At 44.3% G+C, this 15,834-nt stretch overlaps 2 protein-coding genes across 2 annotated transcripts; both read right to left on the reverse strand.

Annotated features, from left to right (window-relative positions):
* Positions 1-9,744: 9,744 nt before the first annotated feature.
* LOC121747580 (syntaxin-121-like) lies at positions 9,745-10,989 on the reverse strand. The gene has a single exon (XM_042141658.1). It carries the CDS (start codon positions 10,764-10,766, stop codon positions 9,873-9,875), a length of 894 nt encoding a protein of 297 aa, XP_041997592.1. The 5' UTR covers positions 10,767-10,989; the 3' UTR covers positions 9,745-9,872.
* A 2,389-nt stretch (positions 10,990-13,378) lies between these two features.
* On the reverse strand, positions 13,379-15,269 carry LOC121747574 (33 kDa ribonucleoprotein, chloroplastic-like). The gene is made up of 4 exons (XM_042141647.1): positions 14,835-15,269; positions 14,573-14,674; positions 13,790-14,098; positions 13,379-13,703 (listed from the first exon to the last, which is right to left on the reverse strand). The coding sequence occupies exons 1-4, from the start codon at positions 15,228-15,230 to the stop codon at positions 13,584-13,586; spliced, it is 927 nt and encodes a 308-aa protein (XP_041997581.1). The 5' UTR covers positions 15,231-15,269; the 3' UTR covers positions 13,379-13,583.
* Positions 15,270-15,834: the final 565 nt, after the last annotated feature.

Raw genomic sequence — 15,834 nt, forward strand, 5'->3', positions numbered from 1 at the left:
AGGAGAAGGCCGTGGCCACTATCACGGTGGCGAGAGTGCAGATTGGAGGAGAAGCAAACGCGGCGGACCCGTCTAGGGTTTGGAATGAAGGTAAAGGGGGGTTCTCTCATTTGAACCCTCCAAGTTCTGCCAAATCACATTTTTTACCCCATCCCCATAGACCTATTGTTTCCAGCCCCAAAACTCCTCACATATTGCACCCCGTACCCCACTTCGAAAATAACTCCTCTAAACTCCCCAAAATTCTTCATAAACACATTCCAGCCCCTAAACCTTGTGAAAATCTTGTGATACATCCCACAATAAAATGCCAAAACTCCTTTGAAGCCTTGGCCATGTCATCTACCTCAGAAATATGAGAAAAGAATAAAAATTGGATTTTTGATTGTGGTGCAACTGACACAATGTCTTTTGATATGTCTGATTTTGAAAGTATTTCCAAGTCAAATAAAACCCATGTTCAAACTGCGAGTGGAGATCTGGCACCTATTCAGGGGGTGGGAACCATCACTATCTCCCAAACCCTTCGACTCTCGAATTGCTTATTTGTTCCGTCACTATCTCACAAATTATTGTCAGTTAGTCATGCGACTAAAGAATTGAACTGCAAGTTACTAATGCAGCCTCGTTTCTGTTTACTACAGGATACCCAAACGGGGACGATAGTTGGGCGTGGCACTAAACGACATGGACTGTACTATGTGGATGCGGTGGCCCATCAGAGTACTGCGTTGCTGTCTCACGGACTGACCGATTCTTTTGCCTCTAATTGTGAAACATGTTTTTTGGCCAAAAGCCATAGACATTCGTTTAAGTTAAATAATACTAGAGTGAAAACTCCCTTTTCATTAATTCATTCGGATGTGTGGGGTCTTGCACATGTTACTGGGGGATCGGGCTTTCGCTATTTTTTGTTCTTTGTTGATGATTATACACGCAAGACTTGGGTTTATTTCTTAAAAACAAAATCTGAAGTTTTTGACAAGTTCACCCAATTCTATACCTTCGTACAAACTCAATACAAACACAATATCCAAATCCTTCGATCCGATAATGGGGGGAGTTTGTCAATTCTAAAATGCAGTCTTTCTTCACTAAAAAGGGATTAGTCCACCAAACCACCTGTCCACATACTCCTGAACAGAATGGGGTAGCAGAAAGGAAAAACCGATATATTCTAGAAGTCACAAGAGCCTTCCTAATCGAATCTCGAATCCCAAAATCTTTTTGGTCAGAAGCCGTAGCCACTGTTGTCTACCTTCTAAACCGTCTCCCTACCAAAATCCTGGACTTCAAAACACCTTTGGACATCCTATCTACCCAAGCCACTATCCCATCATCTCATCGTCTAGAACCTAGGCCATTTGGGTGCTCCGTCTTTGTCCATATTCCCAAACACAAGCGGTCTAAATTTTCCCTTTGTGCTGTTAAATGTGTTTTCCTAGGGTATGGCCGGAATCAAAAGGGCTACAGATGCTATGATCCTAAAACAAGAACCATGTATACCACCATGAACTGCGACTTTGTTGAGGGAGAATACTTCTATAGCCAACCTAGCGGTTAGGGGGAGAGTCGACCAGAAATTCCAGAAAATGACTCATTAGGCTGGCTACCGACACCAATACCCAAACCTACACCTACACCCGTACCCGAACCTACAGCTACACCAATATCCGAGCCTACACCAAACCAGGAAGAGAATCACAACAGTCAGGGGAAGGGAAACTTGACGAGTCCAAGTCAACCTGTTCTAAACGTCGGTCCACCAGAGACAGTTAGCGGTAACGCCGCGCCGTCAAGTTCCAATGTGCAGGACGAGGAGTTCGGTGACACCTCGCTATCTACCCCGGTCAGGGATCCTGATGTAAATAGTCATAACTCTGGAAATATTACTCCTGTGGATGAAACTAATAGTGACAGGGAGAATGGGGAAATTGAGGAACAAGCAGACATGGGTTATGAGTTACCGCTAAGGAGTACGAGAGGCGTTCCTCCTCGGCGATACTCTCCAGACTGGAAAGGACGAAAGTCCCAATATTCTGTAACTAATCTTGTGCAGGGACATCTCACAGAAATGGCTAGAGCTTTTGAAGCTGCCCTCTATGAGGATGAGATTCTTCAATCCTTTGAGGAGGCGATGAAACACAAACATTGGAGGGAGGCAATGAAGAAAGAGATAGATGCCTTAATAAAGAATGGAACATGGGAGAAGTGTACTCTACCAAAGGGAAAGAAGCCAGTAGGATGTCGATGGGTCTTCACAATCAAAAGACGAGCAGATGGTTCAATCAAGAGGTATAAAGCACGACTGGTGGCTAAGGGATACACTCAGGTCTATGGAGTGGATTATGCAGAGACGTTCTCTCCGGTAGCCAAGCTAAATACAGTTAGAACACTGTTGTCTATAGCTGCATCCAGAGATTGGCCTTTACATCAGCTGGATGTCACTAACGCCTTTTTACATGGAGAGTTGGAAGAAAATAAGGAAGTCTACATGGAAGCCCTCCAGGTTTTCTTGGAGAATTCGGAGACGGACAGGTGTGCAGATTGAGGAAAACCTTGTATGGACTAAAACAGTCTCCCCGGATATGGTTTGGGAGATTCTGCCAGACAATGTTCAAGCATGAGTATGAACAAAGCCACTCTGACCACACATTGTTCATTAAGAAGAAGAACAGCAAGGTGACATGTCTGATCATCTATGTGGACGACATGATTATCATAGGAGACGATGAAGAGGAAATCAAGAATCTGAAGGAGAATCTATCTAAGGAGTTCGAGATGAAAGAGTTGGGGGCACTGAAATATTTCCTTGGAATCGAAGTCTTGAGATCGAAGAAGGGAATCTTCCTGAGACAGAAGAAGTACGTACTGGATTTACTAGCAGAGACTGGTTTACTAGATTGCAAGCCCTCAGATATTCCTATGGTACCCAACCATAGATTGAAGATAGAAGAAGGAGCAAAGCTAGCAGACCGGGAGAAGTATCAATGATTGATGGGAAAGTTGATCTATCTCTCACATACTCGACCAGATATTACCAATGCAGTTGGTATAGTCAGTCAGTTTATGCACAAACCGCAAGAAGACCATATGGAGGCTGCCTTGAAGATTGTAAGATATCTGAAGGGGACTGTAGGATACGGAGTACTCCTAGAAAAAGGAGGAGATCTAGAGGTTCATGGATACACTGACGCTGATTGGGCAAGCAATCCAGTTGACAGGAAATCTACGGGAGGATACTTCACGTTCGTAGGGGGAAACCTGGTCACTTGGAGAAGCAAGAAACAAAAAGGTCGTTGCCTTATCTAGTGCGGAAGCAGAGTTCCGAGGAATCAAGAGTGGTTTAACGGAGATTATGTGGTTGCGAAGGTTACTTACGGAGATAGGATTTCCTCCAACACAGAAGAGTCAGTTATTCTGCGACAACAAGGCGGCGATCAGTATTTCAGAAAATCCAGTGCAACATGACAGGACTAAGCATGTGGAAGTAGATCGACATTTCATTAAGGAGAACCTAGAAAAAGGAGTCATAGAATTTCCATTTGTGAGGTCAGAGGATCAGCTGGCAGACATCTTAACCAAAGCTGTGAATTCTAAAGTGTTCAAAGAAGTTCTTGGCAAGTTGAGCATCGGAGATGCCGCGGCTCAACTTGAGGGGGAGTGTCAAACCCTAGAAGACACAATTCAAGGAAAGAATCAAGGAAAGAAATAAATCTATTTTAGGAGAATACCAATTAGTGATTATACCTGGAATAGATTGATATGTTTCCAAATATACTTGTATTTCTCTCCTATAAAAAGAGATCATTGTATACAATGTAAAACACACAGAAATACAGAAATAAGAGAATCATAAACTTTGTTCTCTACAATTCACCATGCCTAGCCTTTTATCTCTTATCCCTCTCGGTTACCATCTTCAAGAGGGAGTACTATCGACTTCATCGTGATAGCCGAGTCAGAGGATGGTAACAATTCCGGGCCACCAAGAACCACAGAATTTCTTTGTCACTACACGAGCCATTGCAGGTAAAAATACCTTTCTTGTTATGTCTTCTGCTGAAGCTATCAAGTGTCTACAAACTAGATATACTTCACTGATTATTCTCTGTGATTACAGAATTCATATTTTGATCTTCTTTTTGTTTATTTTTTCTGTTTTAACATAGAGTCGGAAGCAGTAGCCCAATATGGTGATCAATGGATGGTCCTCGGTTGGTGAGGCTTGACTTTTTATCTGGTATATGTGAGATAAATCTTAGTATGTCTGTGTGTACCAGTTCGCGTGTACCAGTTCGCATTAATACCCTTGATTCTTTAACTCGATCGAGCTCAGTCACCTCTACTGCTTCAGTCTCTGGGAACGAAGTTGGTTGATTGGCACGATACAACTCATTTAACCGATGCTAAAATTACATCTGATGCTGTTGGGGCTCCAGTTGGGAAGGCTCTAGCCCATGAGGGTATTTTGCCAGGGTACGTTCGACTTGTCGAACTACTCGTTGCAGTGGAATTTGCTGCCAGGAGACACAGGAGACGACGAAAATGAATCAAGAGTGCGATCGGGTTCATGTCATGGCCATCCTTACCATATTACGGTGCTTCAAAAACAATGAAGTTGAACTGTGAATTATTTTCCTCGTATCAGTTAATGGGAAATTGTTTGTAGTAATATTACAATATACGATCTGTAAATGACAGTGATTGAATGTAGTATTATTGTTGCATACAGTGTTCTTCAATTTAACATTTAAACATCAATTACTTTCTCCTTTCTTAAATATTGTGAAAAAAACCCTCAATTTAGGGACATATGAACACTTACTCCCACAAAAATAATTTAGAAAACTCTTTTTCTCTATAATGAAATGGATTCATTAATATTTTAATTATTTTTGTCTCTACCTCTATTTTACTTTATTAATTTTATAATAAAACTCGTGTCGTGCATATTCTCTTGGGTGGAGGGAATATCTATGTATACGAGGACAGATGGACCACATTTGGATTATTATACTCTCTCCGTCCCAGAAAAATTGTCTAATTTCTTTTTTCACATTCGTTTTGCAAAAATAATAATAAATAGTTAGAGTAGAGAAAGAGTAAAGTAAAAAGAGAATAATGTAGAGAATACTCTTACCTACATTATTTTTTCTCTTATTTTACTCTCTTTCAACTTTACCTATTTATTATTATTTTTACAAAAGGAGTGCAAAAAATGAACTGGGACAGCCGGAGGGAGTATTATATGTGTATACCAACTTGACATGATAATAAATTCCTCACATATATTTGAATGAATCGAGTCTTTTATGACCCACCAAACTATATATTAATATGAAAATGACCCAAAAACTATCAACCTAATGACTTGAACTAAGGGTGTCCACTATAAGGCGGACACCCCAATAGACCCGCCCCAGTTTTTGTCTATAGCTCCAGTTTTTTTGTCCATAGCCCTAAAATTTTGTTTCCGCCACTATGGTGGACACTTCCAATAGCCCCCAAATTTTATAATCAATTTTCATTTTAAAATATTTTTAGTTTTAATCAAGTATAATTAAAATGATCGCAATGTAAATAATTAGAAAACGAGGTAATTGGACCCGAATATTCATTGTATTGCAAAAGGATAAAATTATATAACGAATATTTAAAATAAAATACAACTAAAAACTCTGCCACCGTCTACTCGGTGTCGGAGTCGGCTTCCTCGTCTTCCTTTTCTTCTTCTTCTCCTCCTCTTCCTCCCTCGCTGCTGCCGACCGCGGTTTCCCCAGGAGCATCATCAGCCAACCCTAGCTGACGCTCAATCCGAGTGATGAGCTTCTTGTAGATGTTCCTGACGAACTCTCAGCTGCGTATTTGCTGCATACGTCCTGCAGTTGTTGCATCAACTGCACATCTATGTTATCCCTCAAGACCTCATGGGGACCTTGCAACATGTGTTGGGGGATTGGGGCGGGCTGGGGGATGCGAGATGCAGACGCGACCGACGATAGGCGGGAGGCACTTCTAGCCCCTCTGGCGTTGCGAATAGAGGCATGTTGTCCCGGGGGCCGTCCTCTCCTAGTGTGTGTAGCGGTTGGCTCTTCAACTTGCTCGTCGGGCTGCTGGAACGAGTGTGAGCCGCTTCCGCTGCTGTAGTCCCGGCAAGGTTGTGCCTTGTACGCTTCGGCCCAGGAGCTGTGTTGACCTCTCGCGCCACGATGACCTTGAATTTCAGACAATCCGCGAGGACCAGATACTCCTCCCACAGTGTGAACTTCGGCCAGCCCTCCGTGTTGTATTGGCCCATCGACAGGGTTTTCACGTCTGTTTCGCTTCGGCCCCTCTCAGCGTGGAGAACGTTGTTCTGGTATATGGACGCGAACCGCTTGGTAGCCCGCAGAATCCTACCCCACTTTTTTCGGAGCTGTTCTGGGTCGCGCTTATCGGCGTCGTCAGGTTTGAAGTCCTCGTATGGCATCATGACGCGCCTCCAAAAGATCCCCTCGGGCTGATCGGTGCCCACCACGTGGTCCGATGTGATGGCATCCCACGCCCTCGCTACGGCAATGCTCTCATGTTTGGTGTAGAGCTTGCCCCGGTTGGAGCCAGAGCCACCGCTACCGCCGACGCCACTGCCCTCGCCACCGCCATTGCCGACGCCGCTGCCCGAGCCGCCACCGCCGCTCCCCGAGCCACGGTTGTCGCCACCTCCTCCGCCCCTACCGCCACCTCCTCCGCCCCTACCGCCGCCGCCTCGGGCCGGAACCGACGTTTCCACACGTTCTACCGCCGTATCCGGGACGCCGGAACTGAGCAGACCCATCATAGTATCCAATGCGTCTTGATCTGCTTCGGTGAAAGGAGATTGACTGGATTGGAAAGGGGACTCCGGACGCGGCTGGTTAAGCGCGTCGAGGTTGGGTCTGTAATCTCCAAATGCGGAGCGACTCATATTCCGCTGAATAGGTGGGGGCGTTGGAGAAGACCTCCACGACTGAGATGGAGGTAGGTTTGGGGTCGATGCCCACGGCGGGGGAGATTGACTCCACATCCACGGCTGGGACGGAGACCCGCCATATCCCGTCGGCTGAGAAGGATAACTGCCATATCCCGATGGCTGTGAAGGATAGCCGACCGACGGCTGTGAAGGATTGCCGCCATAGCCCGATTCCTGCGAGTTGGGTGATTTGTCGTCTCCACCGTGCATTTTTTAGAGAGTGAAAGTGTAGATAGTGAATGGAGGGATTTTGTGAAAATGGTGAAAAAAATAGGTGGTGGAGAGTGGTATTTATAGAGGTAATTAAAAAATATATATATTAAAAATTCGACTAGGACCGCCGGCGCGCCGATCGCCGGCCACTATGGCCTATAGGCGCGGCGAAAGGACGCCCGGCGCGTCCTCGCCCTGGCGTCGTCTATCCGTCGTCCGCCGCCTACCGCCCCCATTTCCTCGTCCGCCGCGGGGGCGGACATCTCCCTCACTATAAACCGCCCCGGGACCGCCCCCGCCGGGGCTATAGGCGCGGCGGTCCCATAGTGGATGCTCTAAAATGAGGCAATTAATGATTTTCCATACATTACCAACATATATTCCTAAGGCCATCCACAATAGGAATAGCCCAGCAATAGCTCAGCCATAGCCTAGCCACTGCCACATCATCAACACTAAAAATCCTCCTGCCACATCATAAATAGCCCAGCCATAGCCTAGCCACATCATAAATAGCCCAGCCACATCAATAGCCACATCACTAATAACAATTATATAAAATGACATAATTAACAATCACACAATATACGGAATTTAATTTACGAGACATATACGGGAAAAGTTTAATAATACTATTAAAATTTTAAAAAGTACAATAATTTAAAAAAAGTACATTAATTTTAAAAAAAATACATTAATAAAAAAGAGTGACAATTCACTCGTCTCCGTCGTCGTCGCCTCCGTCGCTGTCGCCTCCGTCGCCACCATCGCCGCCGCCACCATCGCCGTCGCCTCCGCCGCCTACGCCGCTGCCGCCGCCACCGGTCTCCCTCCGTATTGCCTCCAACTCGTCCTGCAGGCTCATGAGCAAGGTTTGAAGCACGCTCTTCTCCACGGGATCCGTCGCCACCCGCCATTCGGCCATCGTCTTGATCAACTGAGCGCGCGTTTGGGCGCGAGCGAAGAATTTGAGCTCCTGGGTGGATTGGCCAAGGGGGGATGCCGACTGGACCTCCTGGGAAGCCCCGGCGTTCCCTCTCGCCGCCTGCTGAGCGCGCTTGCGCCCAATCGGGCGAGGTCGGCCACCGACCGAACGCGGCGTGGGGAACTCCTGCGTCGTCTCGGGGAGGTCGTGGGAACCTCCGCTGCTGCCGCTGTAATCGCCGATGTAGTTCAGTCGTTGCTTATTCGGCCAGCCAGAGTCGACACCTACTCGGAACTTCTCGGACTCGCTCAGTACAAGATAGCAGTTCCAGTAGGTGAAGTCCTTGTATAAACCCTTCAGTGGGAAGGCTTTCTCCGCTATTCTCCTGCAGTCATCCTCCGTTTGGCCACTGCTCATCATGCGGAGTGCGTTGGTGTACAAACCCGAAAATCGGGAGACCGCCGCCCTGATTCGGTTCCAGCCCTTCCGGCAATCCTCCCCGTTGCGGGGCCTCCCCTCCGGGCAAAATCTCTGGTAGGCTGCTGCTATCTTGCCTCACATGTTGACGATCCTTTGCTCGTTCGAAACGAGAGGATCGTCGCAAACACTCACCCACGCTTTGCTGAGCGCGACGTTCTCGTCGTCCGTCCACCTCCTCCGTACCTCCTCCTCACCCGGCTGCGACGACTCGCCGACCTTCTTCTTGCCCTTCTTCTTTGGGGCGCCACGCCCCGGCACTGCCCCCCCCTTGAACTAGAGTCTCCGGAGTTCCGAGAGTATCAAACCCCAACTCATCTAAGGAGAAACTATCAAACCCCAAGGGTGTTTGGGTCGATGTATGCGAAGACCCAGTCGAAAAATCAAAACTGGGGCGATAGACATCCCCCGCCGTCGCCGGGGACCCCCCCGGAGTCCCCTGTGTAGCCGGTACGACCCCCGGAGTCCCCTGTGTAGCCGGTACGACCCCCGGAGTCCACTGTGTCGCCGGTACGACCCCCGGAGTCCACTGTGTCGCCGGTGCTCCCCCGGGCATCATCTGCATCCCGGGTACCCACCCCGGTATCGGCGGAAACCCCCCCGGCGGACTCCCCCCATTGGGGCCCCGGGCATCATCTGCTGCCACGGGTACATGTTGTAGTACCCGGGCACCTGACCCCATCCACTTCCCACAGGGATCGTCGGAGTTTGTGACCCGCTACTCCCGGAACTAGGCTCGTTGTTGAGATCCATTTCCCGTTGTTGATCTTGAACATAAATTAAGATAGAGAGAGTACTCGTTAAAACAAGTGGTGCGAATGAAAATGACGAGCAAAGCGCGTATATATAGTGTTTCGGAAAAAAAAATTAATTTTCGCGCTAGGCGGTGCGCTGGGCGATCCGGGCGCTGCAATAGCGCCGAACGGACCGCCCAGCGCCACGCGACCGCCCAGCGCTGCGCGGTTTCTCTCTCCAATCGCCCGCTGGGCGGCTGCAATAGATCGCCCAGCGAACCGCCCAGCGCCGGCGCTCGGCTGGGCGGTTATTGTGGATGGCCTAATAACTTCACTCTAATTTTTCCATGAGTAAGTTGAGTTTGGTAAATATAGTTGAAGAATGAATAATGAAAAATGATCCATATCAACCAAGAAATAGTAAAGAATTCAAATATAGTATATCCAATACAATGCGATGAACAAACAAAAATGAAGAATCATATTGCAGAAAGCACACCCAACAAAATAAAAAGAATGATCATGATCATGATCACTTCTGCCATGGCCGCAAGGAAAGAACGATGATCAAAATAATAATAAGCAGCAAAATAATCCCAAAACACGCCCATTTCCTAGTATTCTTCTGATGCTTCCTCGCAACCTGAAGCTGCTCCGTCCCACCCCTCACGAACGAGCTAGCCCGATTGACTTGACTCTCGATGTCATCGAGCTGCTCCCCCTGGCTCTGCACCAGCACCGCCATATCCAGAAACACCTGATGCAGCTCCCTCAGATTCCTCTCCATCTCCTTCACCGCGTCGTGCCGCTCCTGGATCTCCATGATCGTGTCCATCACCTGCCCCCTCCCCTGCTGCTGGATCGCCTTCTGCAAAAACGTCTCACTCTCCCCTGTCTCAATCAGCCGATCCAGCACCTTCTCCTCCGGATTCTCCCCCGTTACGGTGTAGTATCGCCGCTGCACGGTCTCCCGGTACTCTCCCCCCATCCTCTGCCGGAGATCATTGAATCGATTCATCGCGTCGCTGAGCTTCTTCCGGAGGCCGTTCACGACGGACGTGCGCGTCCGATCGGAGGAGCTGCCCGGCCCGCAGCCGGGGAGGCTGCGGTTGGCGGCGTTGGAGCGATCGAGCGCCTCGAGGCGGACCTTGACGAGCTTGGCCTTCTTCAGCGCGGCGGAGACGTCGGCGTCCATGCGCGATCGGAGGTCCTTGATCGCCTTGGCGTTGTGTAGGGTTTTGCTCTGGTCGTGGGAGGTCTGGAGCTGGCTGTGGAGTGATTCTAGGTCACGGAGCTCGTCCTTCACCGACTCCACGTCCTCGAAGAAGCGGTCCAGATTCACGCCGGAGAGCTCGATGTTGTGAGTGGGCGGCGGGGACTGATCGCCGCCGCCGCCGCGGAAGGATCCTGAGAATAGATCGTTCATTGTTTTGCTAAAACGAAATTATGATTTGAGTGATCGGATTTGGGATTGGGGATTTAAAAGTGTGGAGATATATGGAGAATTGAGAAATGGAGGGTTGAATGAGTAAGAGAAGAGACAAGTCAAATAAGTCTCCCGTCGTGCCCCTGAGCCCTTCCTGTTAGACTAGTTGTTACTGTAGAGAGAGAATAGTCAACTGATGGTGATATTTGACGAAGAAGAGTAATGTAATGTCACGGCGTTTTCTTTTGATTTTTATGAAAACGGGTAACATAAGAAACGCGTTTTCTGTGGATGGGAAATTTCCTGGGGAAGAAGTAGAGTTTGAATAAAGATTAATTCATTATCTATGGATAACTATTGTTTAATACTCATTTAAACCATCAACTTTCAAATTGTAATATTAAATTATGAATTTTTTATTTTTCTTTATTGTCTTATCCATATATAAATATCATCTTTTACAATATTTAAAAGACGTGTTTTATTAAATATGTATTTTTTTATATTATCATTTCTCTTTTAATGTTATTGAAATATTGTCGTTATTAACATCATAAAAAAATGTCTGAGTTGTGTATAGATGGGACACAACTGAGAAAAATTCAAACTTTGTAATTTAAAATTCCAATTTCAAAGCTCGTTTTATTGGCTAGAATTTGACCAAACTTAATGATTTAAATGACTAGTATCCCTGATTTAGTATTTCTCCTTGGTCAACTCTTTCTTCCTGATTGTATATTTATAATATTCAATTTATTATTTCCTACTTGCATTTAGAATCTTTTATTTTCTACGAATGTTATTGGGCAAGAATTTGATGCGTCTCAAACTTGTGCGTAACTATAAATAATGCGATTTGCATGTTTACAACTATAAATATGTGAAAATAGAATGCTTGAAATAAGAGGACGGGTTATGAAATAAACGGAAAGTCTATATAAAATAAAACGAGTTTTAGCTTAAGTCGTCATATAATGTACTGTATATTTCCCAAGTACAAAGCCAGCCATATTTGAAGCGCTTTGGCATTAAACATGCATGTTTATGGTATAATTAGCAACCATAATATAATAATAATAATAATAATAATAATAATAATAATAATAATAATAATAATAATAATAATAATAATAATAATAATAATAATAATAATAATAATAATAATAATAATAATAATAATAATAATAATATTAGCTCCTCGTGGTAAAATTGGGGACTAAGATTAACTATATAACATTTCCTTTTAGACCAATCTAAATTAATCCAACAACCTATGTAGTCAGCGACGGAGGTATGCTGAGATCGTGCCCTCGCCAATTGTTAACAAACACCACTAATAAACTACAATTATACTACTCCCTCTCCTCTGTCCCATAATAAAAGTCATACTTTGTCATTTTAGTCAATCCCATAATAAGAGTCACACTTCGTCATTTTAGTCCGTCCCACAATAAGAGTCACACTTCACTTTTACCATAAATAAATAATAAGAGTCACACATTCCACTAACTCACTTCACTCACATTTTATTATAAAATCAATATAAAAAGTGGGTGACATATTCCACTAACTTTTTCAACCCATTATTTTTTATATTTCTTAAAACTTGTACCCACAATAAGAGTGACTCTTATTGTAGGACAGAGGTAGTATATAGTAGTGTCTTTATCCATGTGAAATAGCTTTATTTTTTCTTTTTTCTCCGTTCAACAATATTAGTCTCTATATTTTTTATACTCCATCCGTCCCCCAAAATTCGTCACCATTTGACCCGGCACGAGTTTTAATAAATGTAATAGAAAGTGGGTTGAAAAAGTTGGTGGCATGTGGGTCCTACTTTTATTTATTAGTTTTATAATAAAATGTGAGTGTGAATGAGTTAGTGGAATGTAGGGTCCACTACCAAAAATGGTAAAAGTGAAAGGTGACAAATTTTTAGGGACGGGCGAAAAAGGAAATAGGTGACAAATTTTCAGGGACGGAGGGAGTATGTTTTTTTCTTCAAATGAGGTGAGTTTAATTATCTTTTAACAATACTTTAATTGTTGTGAATTCAGATGTCCTAAAGAAGAATCGAAGAACCGGATTTGAGGACAAAACCTTGCAAAAAGGAAAGGATGATGTAAATCTGGAAGCGTCAAACTAAGAGAAGGAGAAGTGAAGCCGTATGATGAGCCAAATCGAAGTCGGGGCCTGTTTCAAACGTCAAAATGCCTATCAAGTTGAAGTCCAAATGATCTTTTAAGACCACCATTGTCTTCATCATCGAAAGAACTTTGCGTGAGTACCTTCCACGCCTCAATTGGAACCCATATGAGGAAGTTATGATAATTTTGTGAAAGTCGCGCAGTCCAGAAAGAAACGAGCGGGTGGGCAATTGGCCAACCAGGAAACGCCTGGTTGGGCTTTTCAGTCGCGATTCCAGTTTTTGTCCAGAAAATTCACGCGGGTGGGCGTATGATGTCTAGCCAAATGCCCGGTTGGGCAATATGTTCGGGAGGGATCTTTTTTTTTACCAAAATTTGTTTTGTTTTGCTCTTTTTAGTTCTCTAGTATAAATACCTATGTTAGGATTTTTCCATAGCAACTTTTGAATCATATTGTAGAACAAATATTCAAAAGGAGGTAAAATTATAAATTACAGGTAATTGTCTCAAAAGCTTCAGTAATAAAGGTGCATTTTATGCCTCATCTATTCTATCCCAAAACTTACACTGTAGATCCCAATATATATCTACTTACATCCGCAGCCATTATTATATCACTTAAAACAATTCCAGCTAGAATGTCTCAAGGAATTATGCTTAGAATTCCCAGTCAGGGACTGGCACTTGAAACCAGCTCACTATTTTCCGATGTGTTCTCAACCTCTGGCGGAGATGCAGCTGCAGCTCTCTGCTCTGCCAGATTTAACCTCAATGGCCGGCCTTCCAGTTCCTACTCGCGTCAATTTAAGAGGCAACGAGTCAAACAAGGATGATCGGAAAAAGGTTTCCAAACGATTAAAGTAATGAGTTTATTACCACTCCATTCATAGCACTCAATGCAGATTCCAGTTCTTCTGCAGAGGAGAAAGTAATGAATCCAAAGCCTCGTGACCTTCCAGAGTCCCTATCATAGATGATCTTGGCGCTCAGGTATCCTGGCTGATGAGAAAATGCGTCTCGTAGGGCTTGAGACGTGAGGCTCCAGCTCAGGTTGCCTGCATATATTTTGAAAGGGCTGTCCACATACCCTTGATAGCTGCTTCGTATCTTTGGACTCATTACTTCCCTTTCACCACCTCTTGGCACCTCAGGAAAGTTCACCTTCGAAGTACGACCTCCAATTTGCTGAAAATCAGCGAAAGCAGGAAACTTGGCAGTCAGCTTAGTCACCCTAATACAATACCAACTCATGCAGACAGACAATAAGAATGAGGTGAATGCACCACTTCAGCTTTCTATAATCTTTAGTCTAGCTTTCCAAAATTCAATATGTTTGAACACCCTTATAAATTCTGCAAGTCATGTTTTTAATATGCAGAACATGTATATAAATTGCCAGCAGATTTAGAATGTTCTGGAACTTGTATATGCATATTTGCCAAGATAGAGAAAGTGCAAAAGAATATACAGTACAGAATTAGAACTGTAGCCTAAAGCTCACATTCAGTTAGAAATTCACTTGGTAGTTCAGTTATACACACAATTTAATTCAGTAAGAGCAGATTTTCCTCTATTTTAATACAGCTTTACAAGAGAGAGATGGTGAAAGTAGTGATATTGGATTTAACAAAAGCAGAAATTGAATGAGCATATACTTACAGCTCCATCAAACAATCTGATTGCTTCCTTGGCTTCTTCAACACTCCCCATAGTAACAAATGCAAATCCCCTGCTCCTATCTGTAACTCTGTCATACACAATCTAGAAAACCAAATATGAAACAGAATTTTCATTATTTACAACAATTAACCTAAACCAATCATGTGGCAACAATATCACATTCCTGAATCGACAAATGAAAATAATCACAATTCAATTCCACCAATTCTTCAAAATTCGGCAAATCACAAGCAAATCACACCTCGGCGGAAACAACACGACCAGCTTCAGCGAAAATCTCAGTCAATTGCGCAGACGTCATCGGAAACGGTAAATTCCCAACATAGAGCCTCCCAGCGTCTGCAATTTGTAGGGCGCCATTATCGTCCTCGGCTTCGGATACTGATGCCAGAGCTCCATTCGATGGCTCATCTTCATCTTGATTTAACTCGAGGCCGTCGAATGCAGTGGAAGCGCAGTGTATAGAAGAAGAAGATGATGATGAAAGATTAGAGATGGAGAGGGGCTTAAGCTTTGTGGACGTTCTGATGGAGTTGAGGTTACAGGGGAAGCAGAAATGATCGAGGGGATTTGAAGAGAAAGAATGCGAACAAGTGGGAAGGGCGGCAACTGCCACCGAGAGAGAAGATCCACCCATTTCTGCTGCTGTGAAGGTGAACTACTGGGAGAGATAAGATTTAAGAATTCAATCAAACTAGAGAAATCATTTTTTTTATTTATTTACTTTATTTGGTTTACGTGTTTCGAATTACTAAGGAATAAATGTCAAAATTGGTCCTAAACATATAATCACAATACGAATTTGGTCAAAAACATTTACTTTTTAAAAACTGGGTCCAAAACATTTGAAATAAAGTGGTCCTAAATTGACGGAACCGTTAATTTCTGACGGTCATCACCCAATTAACGATTTTTTTAACTTAATTAGTATAATGATGCATAATAATTTAATAAAAAAAATCTAAATAGAGTCCTCTGCTCCAGAAATCTACGCCGCCGCCGCCTATCTCGGCCCCCAAATCAGCCTCAGCACCCACCGTCTCAAGATCAGCAAGCCTCGAAAAGGAGAAACACATGAATATCACTATGGAACGTGGTGAGGAGATCACCGACAACTTCCAGGGCCAAAAATTCCAATGGATCTGGATTTGGAGAAAAGTCAAAACCTCTCACAAATTCCATCTCCTCAACTCACCAAAATCAACCACAAACATCTCTACACGTAAGGCAGCATCGTGGCG

This window comes from Salvia splendens, chromosome 1, assembly GCF_004379255.2.
Source record: "Salvia splendens isolate huo1 chromosome 1, SspV2, whole genome shotgun sequence".
NCBI classification, from domain to species: Eukaryota; Viridiplantae; Streptophyta; class Magnoliopsida; order Lamiales; family Lamiaceae; genus Salvia; species Salvia splendens.

What these genes read in the sequence shown, in the direction of transcription:
- LOC121747580 (XM_042141658.1), bottom strand. Translation starts at nt 10,766, where the DNA reads ATGAACGATCTATTCTCAGGATCCTTCCGCGGCGGCGGCGGCGATCAG.
- LOC121747574 (XM_042141647.1), bottom strand. Translation starts at nt 15,230, where the DNA reads ATGGGTGGATCTTCTCTCTCGGTGGCAGTTGCCGCCCTTCCCACTTGT. An exon ending in TCAGATTGTTTGATGGAGCT is followed by an intron (nt 14,099 to 14,572) that starts GTAAGTATATGC and finishes GCTGATTTTCAG; the next exon opens with CAAATTGGAGGTCGTACTTC. An exon ending in TGAGTGCTATGAATGGAGTG is followed by an intron (nt 13,704 to 13,789) that starts GTAATAAACTCA and finishes TGACGCGAGTAG; the next exon opens with GAACTGGAAGGCCGGCCATT.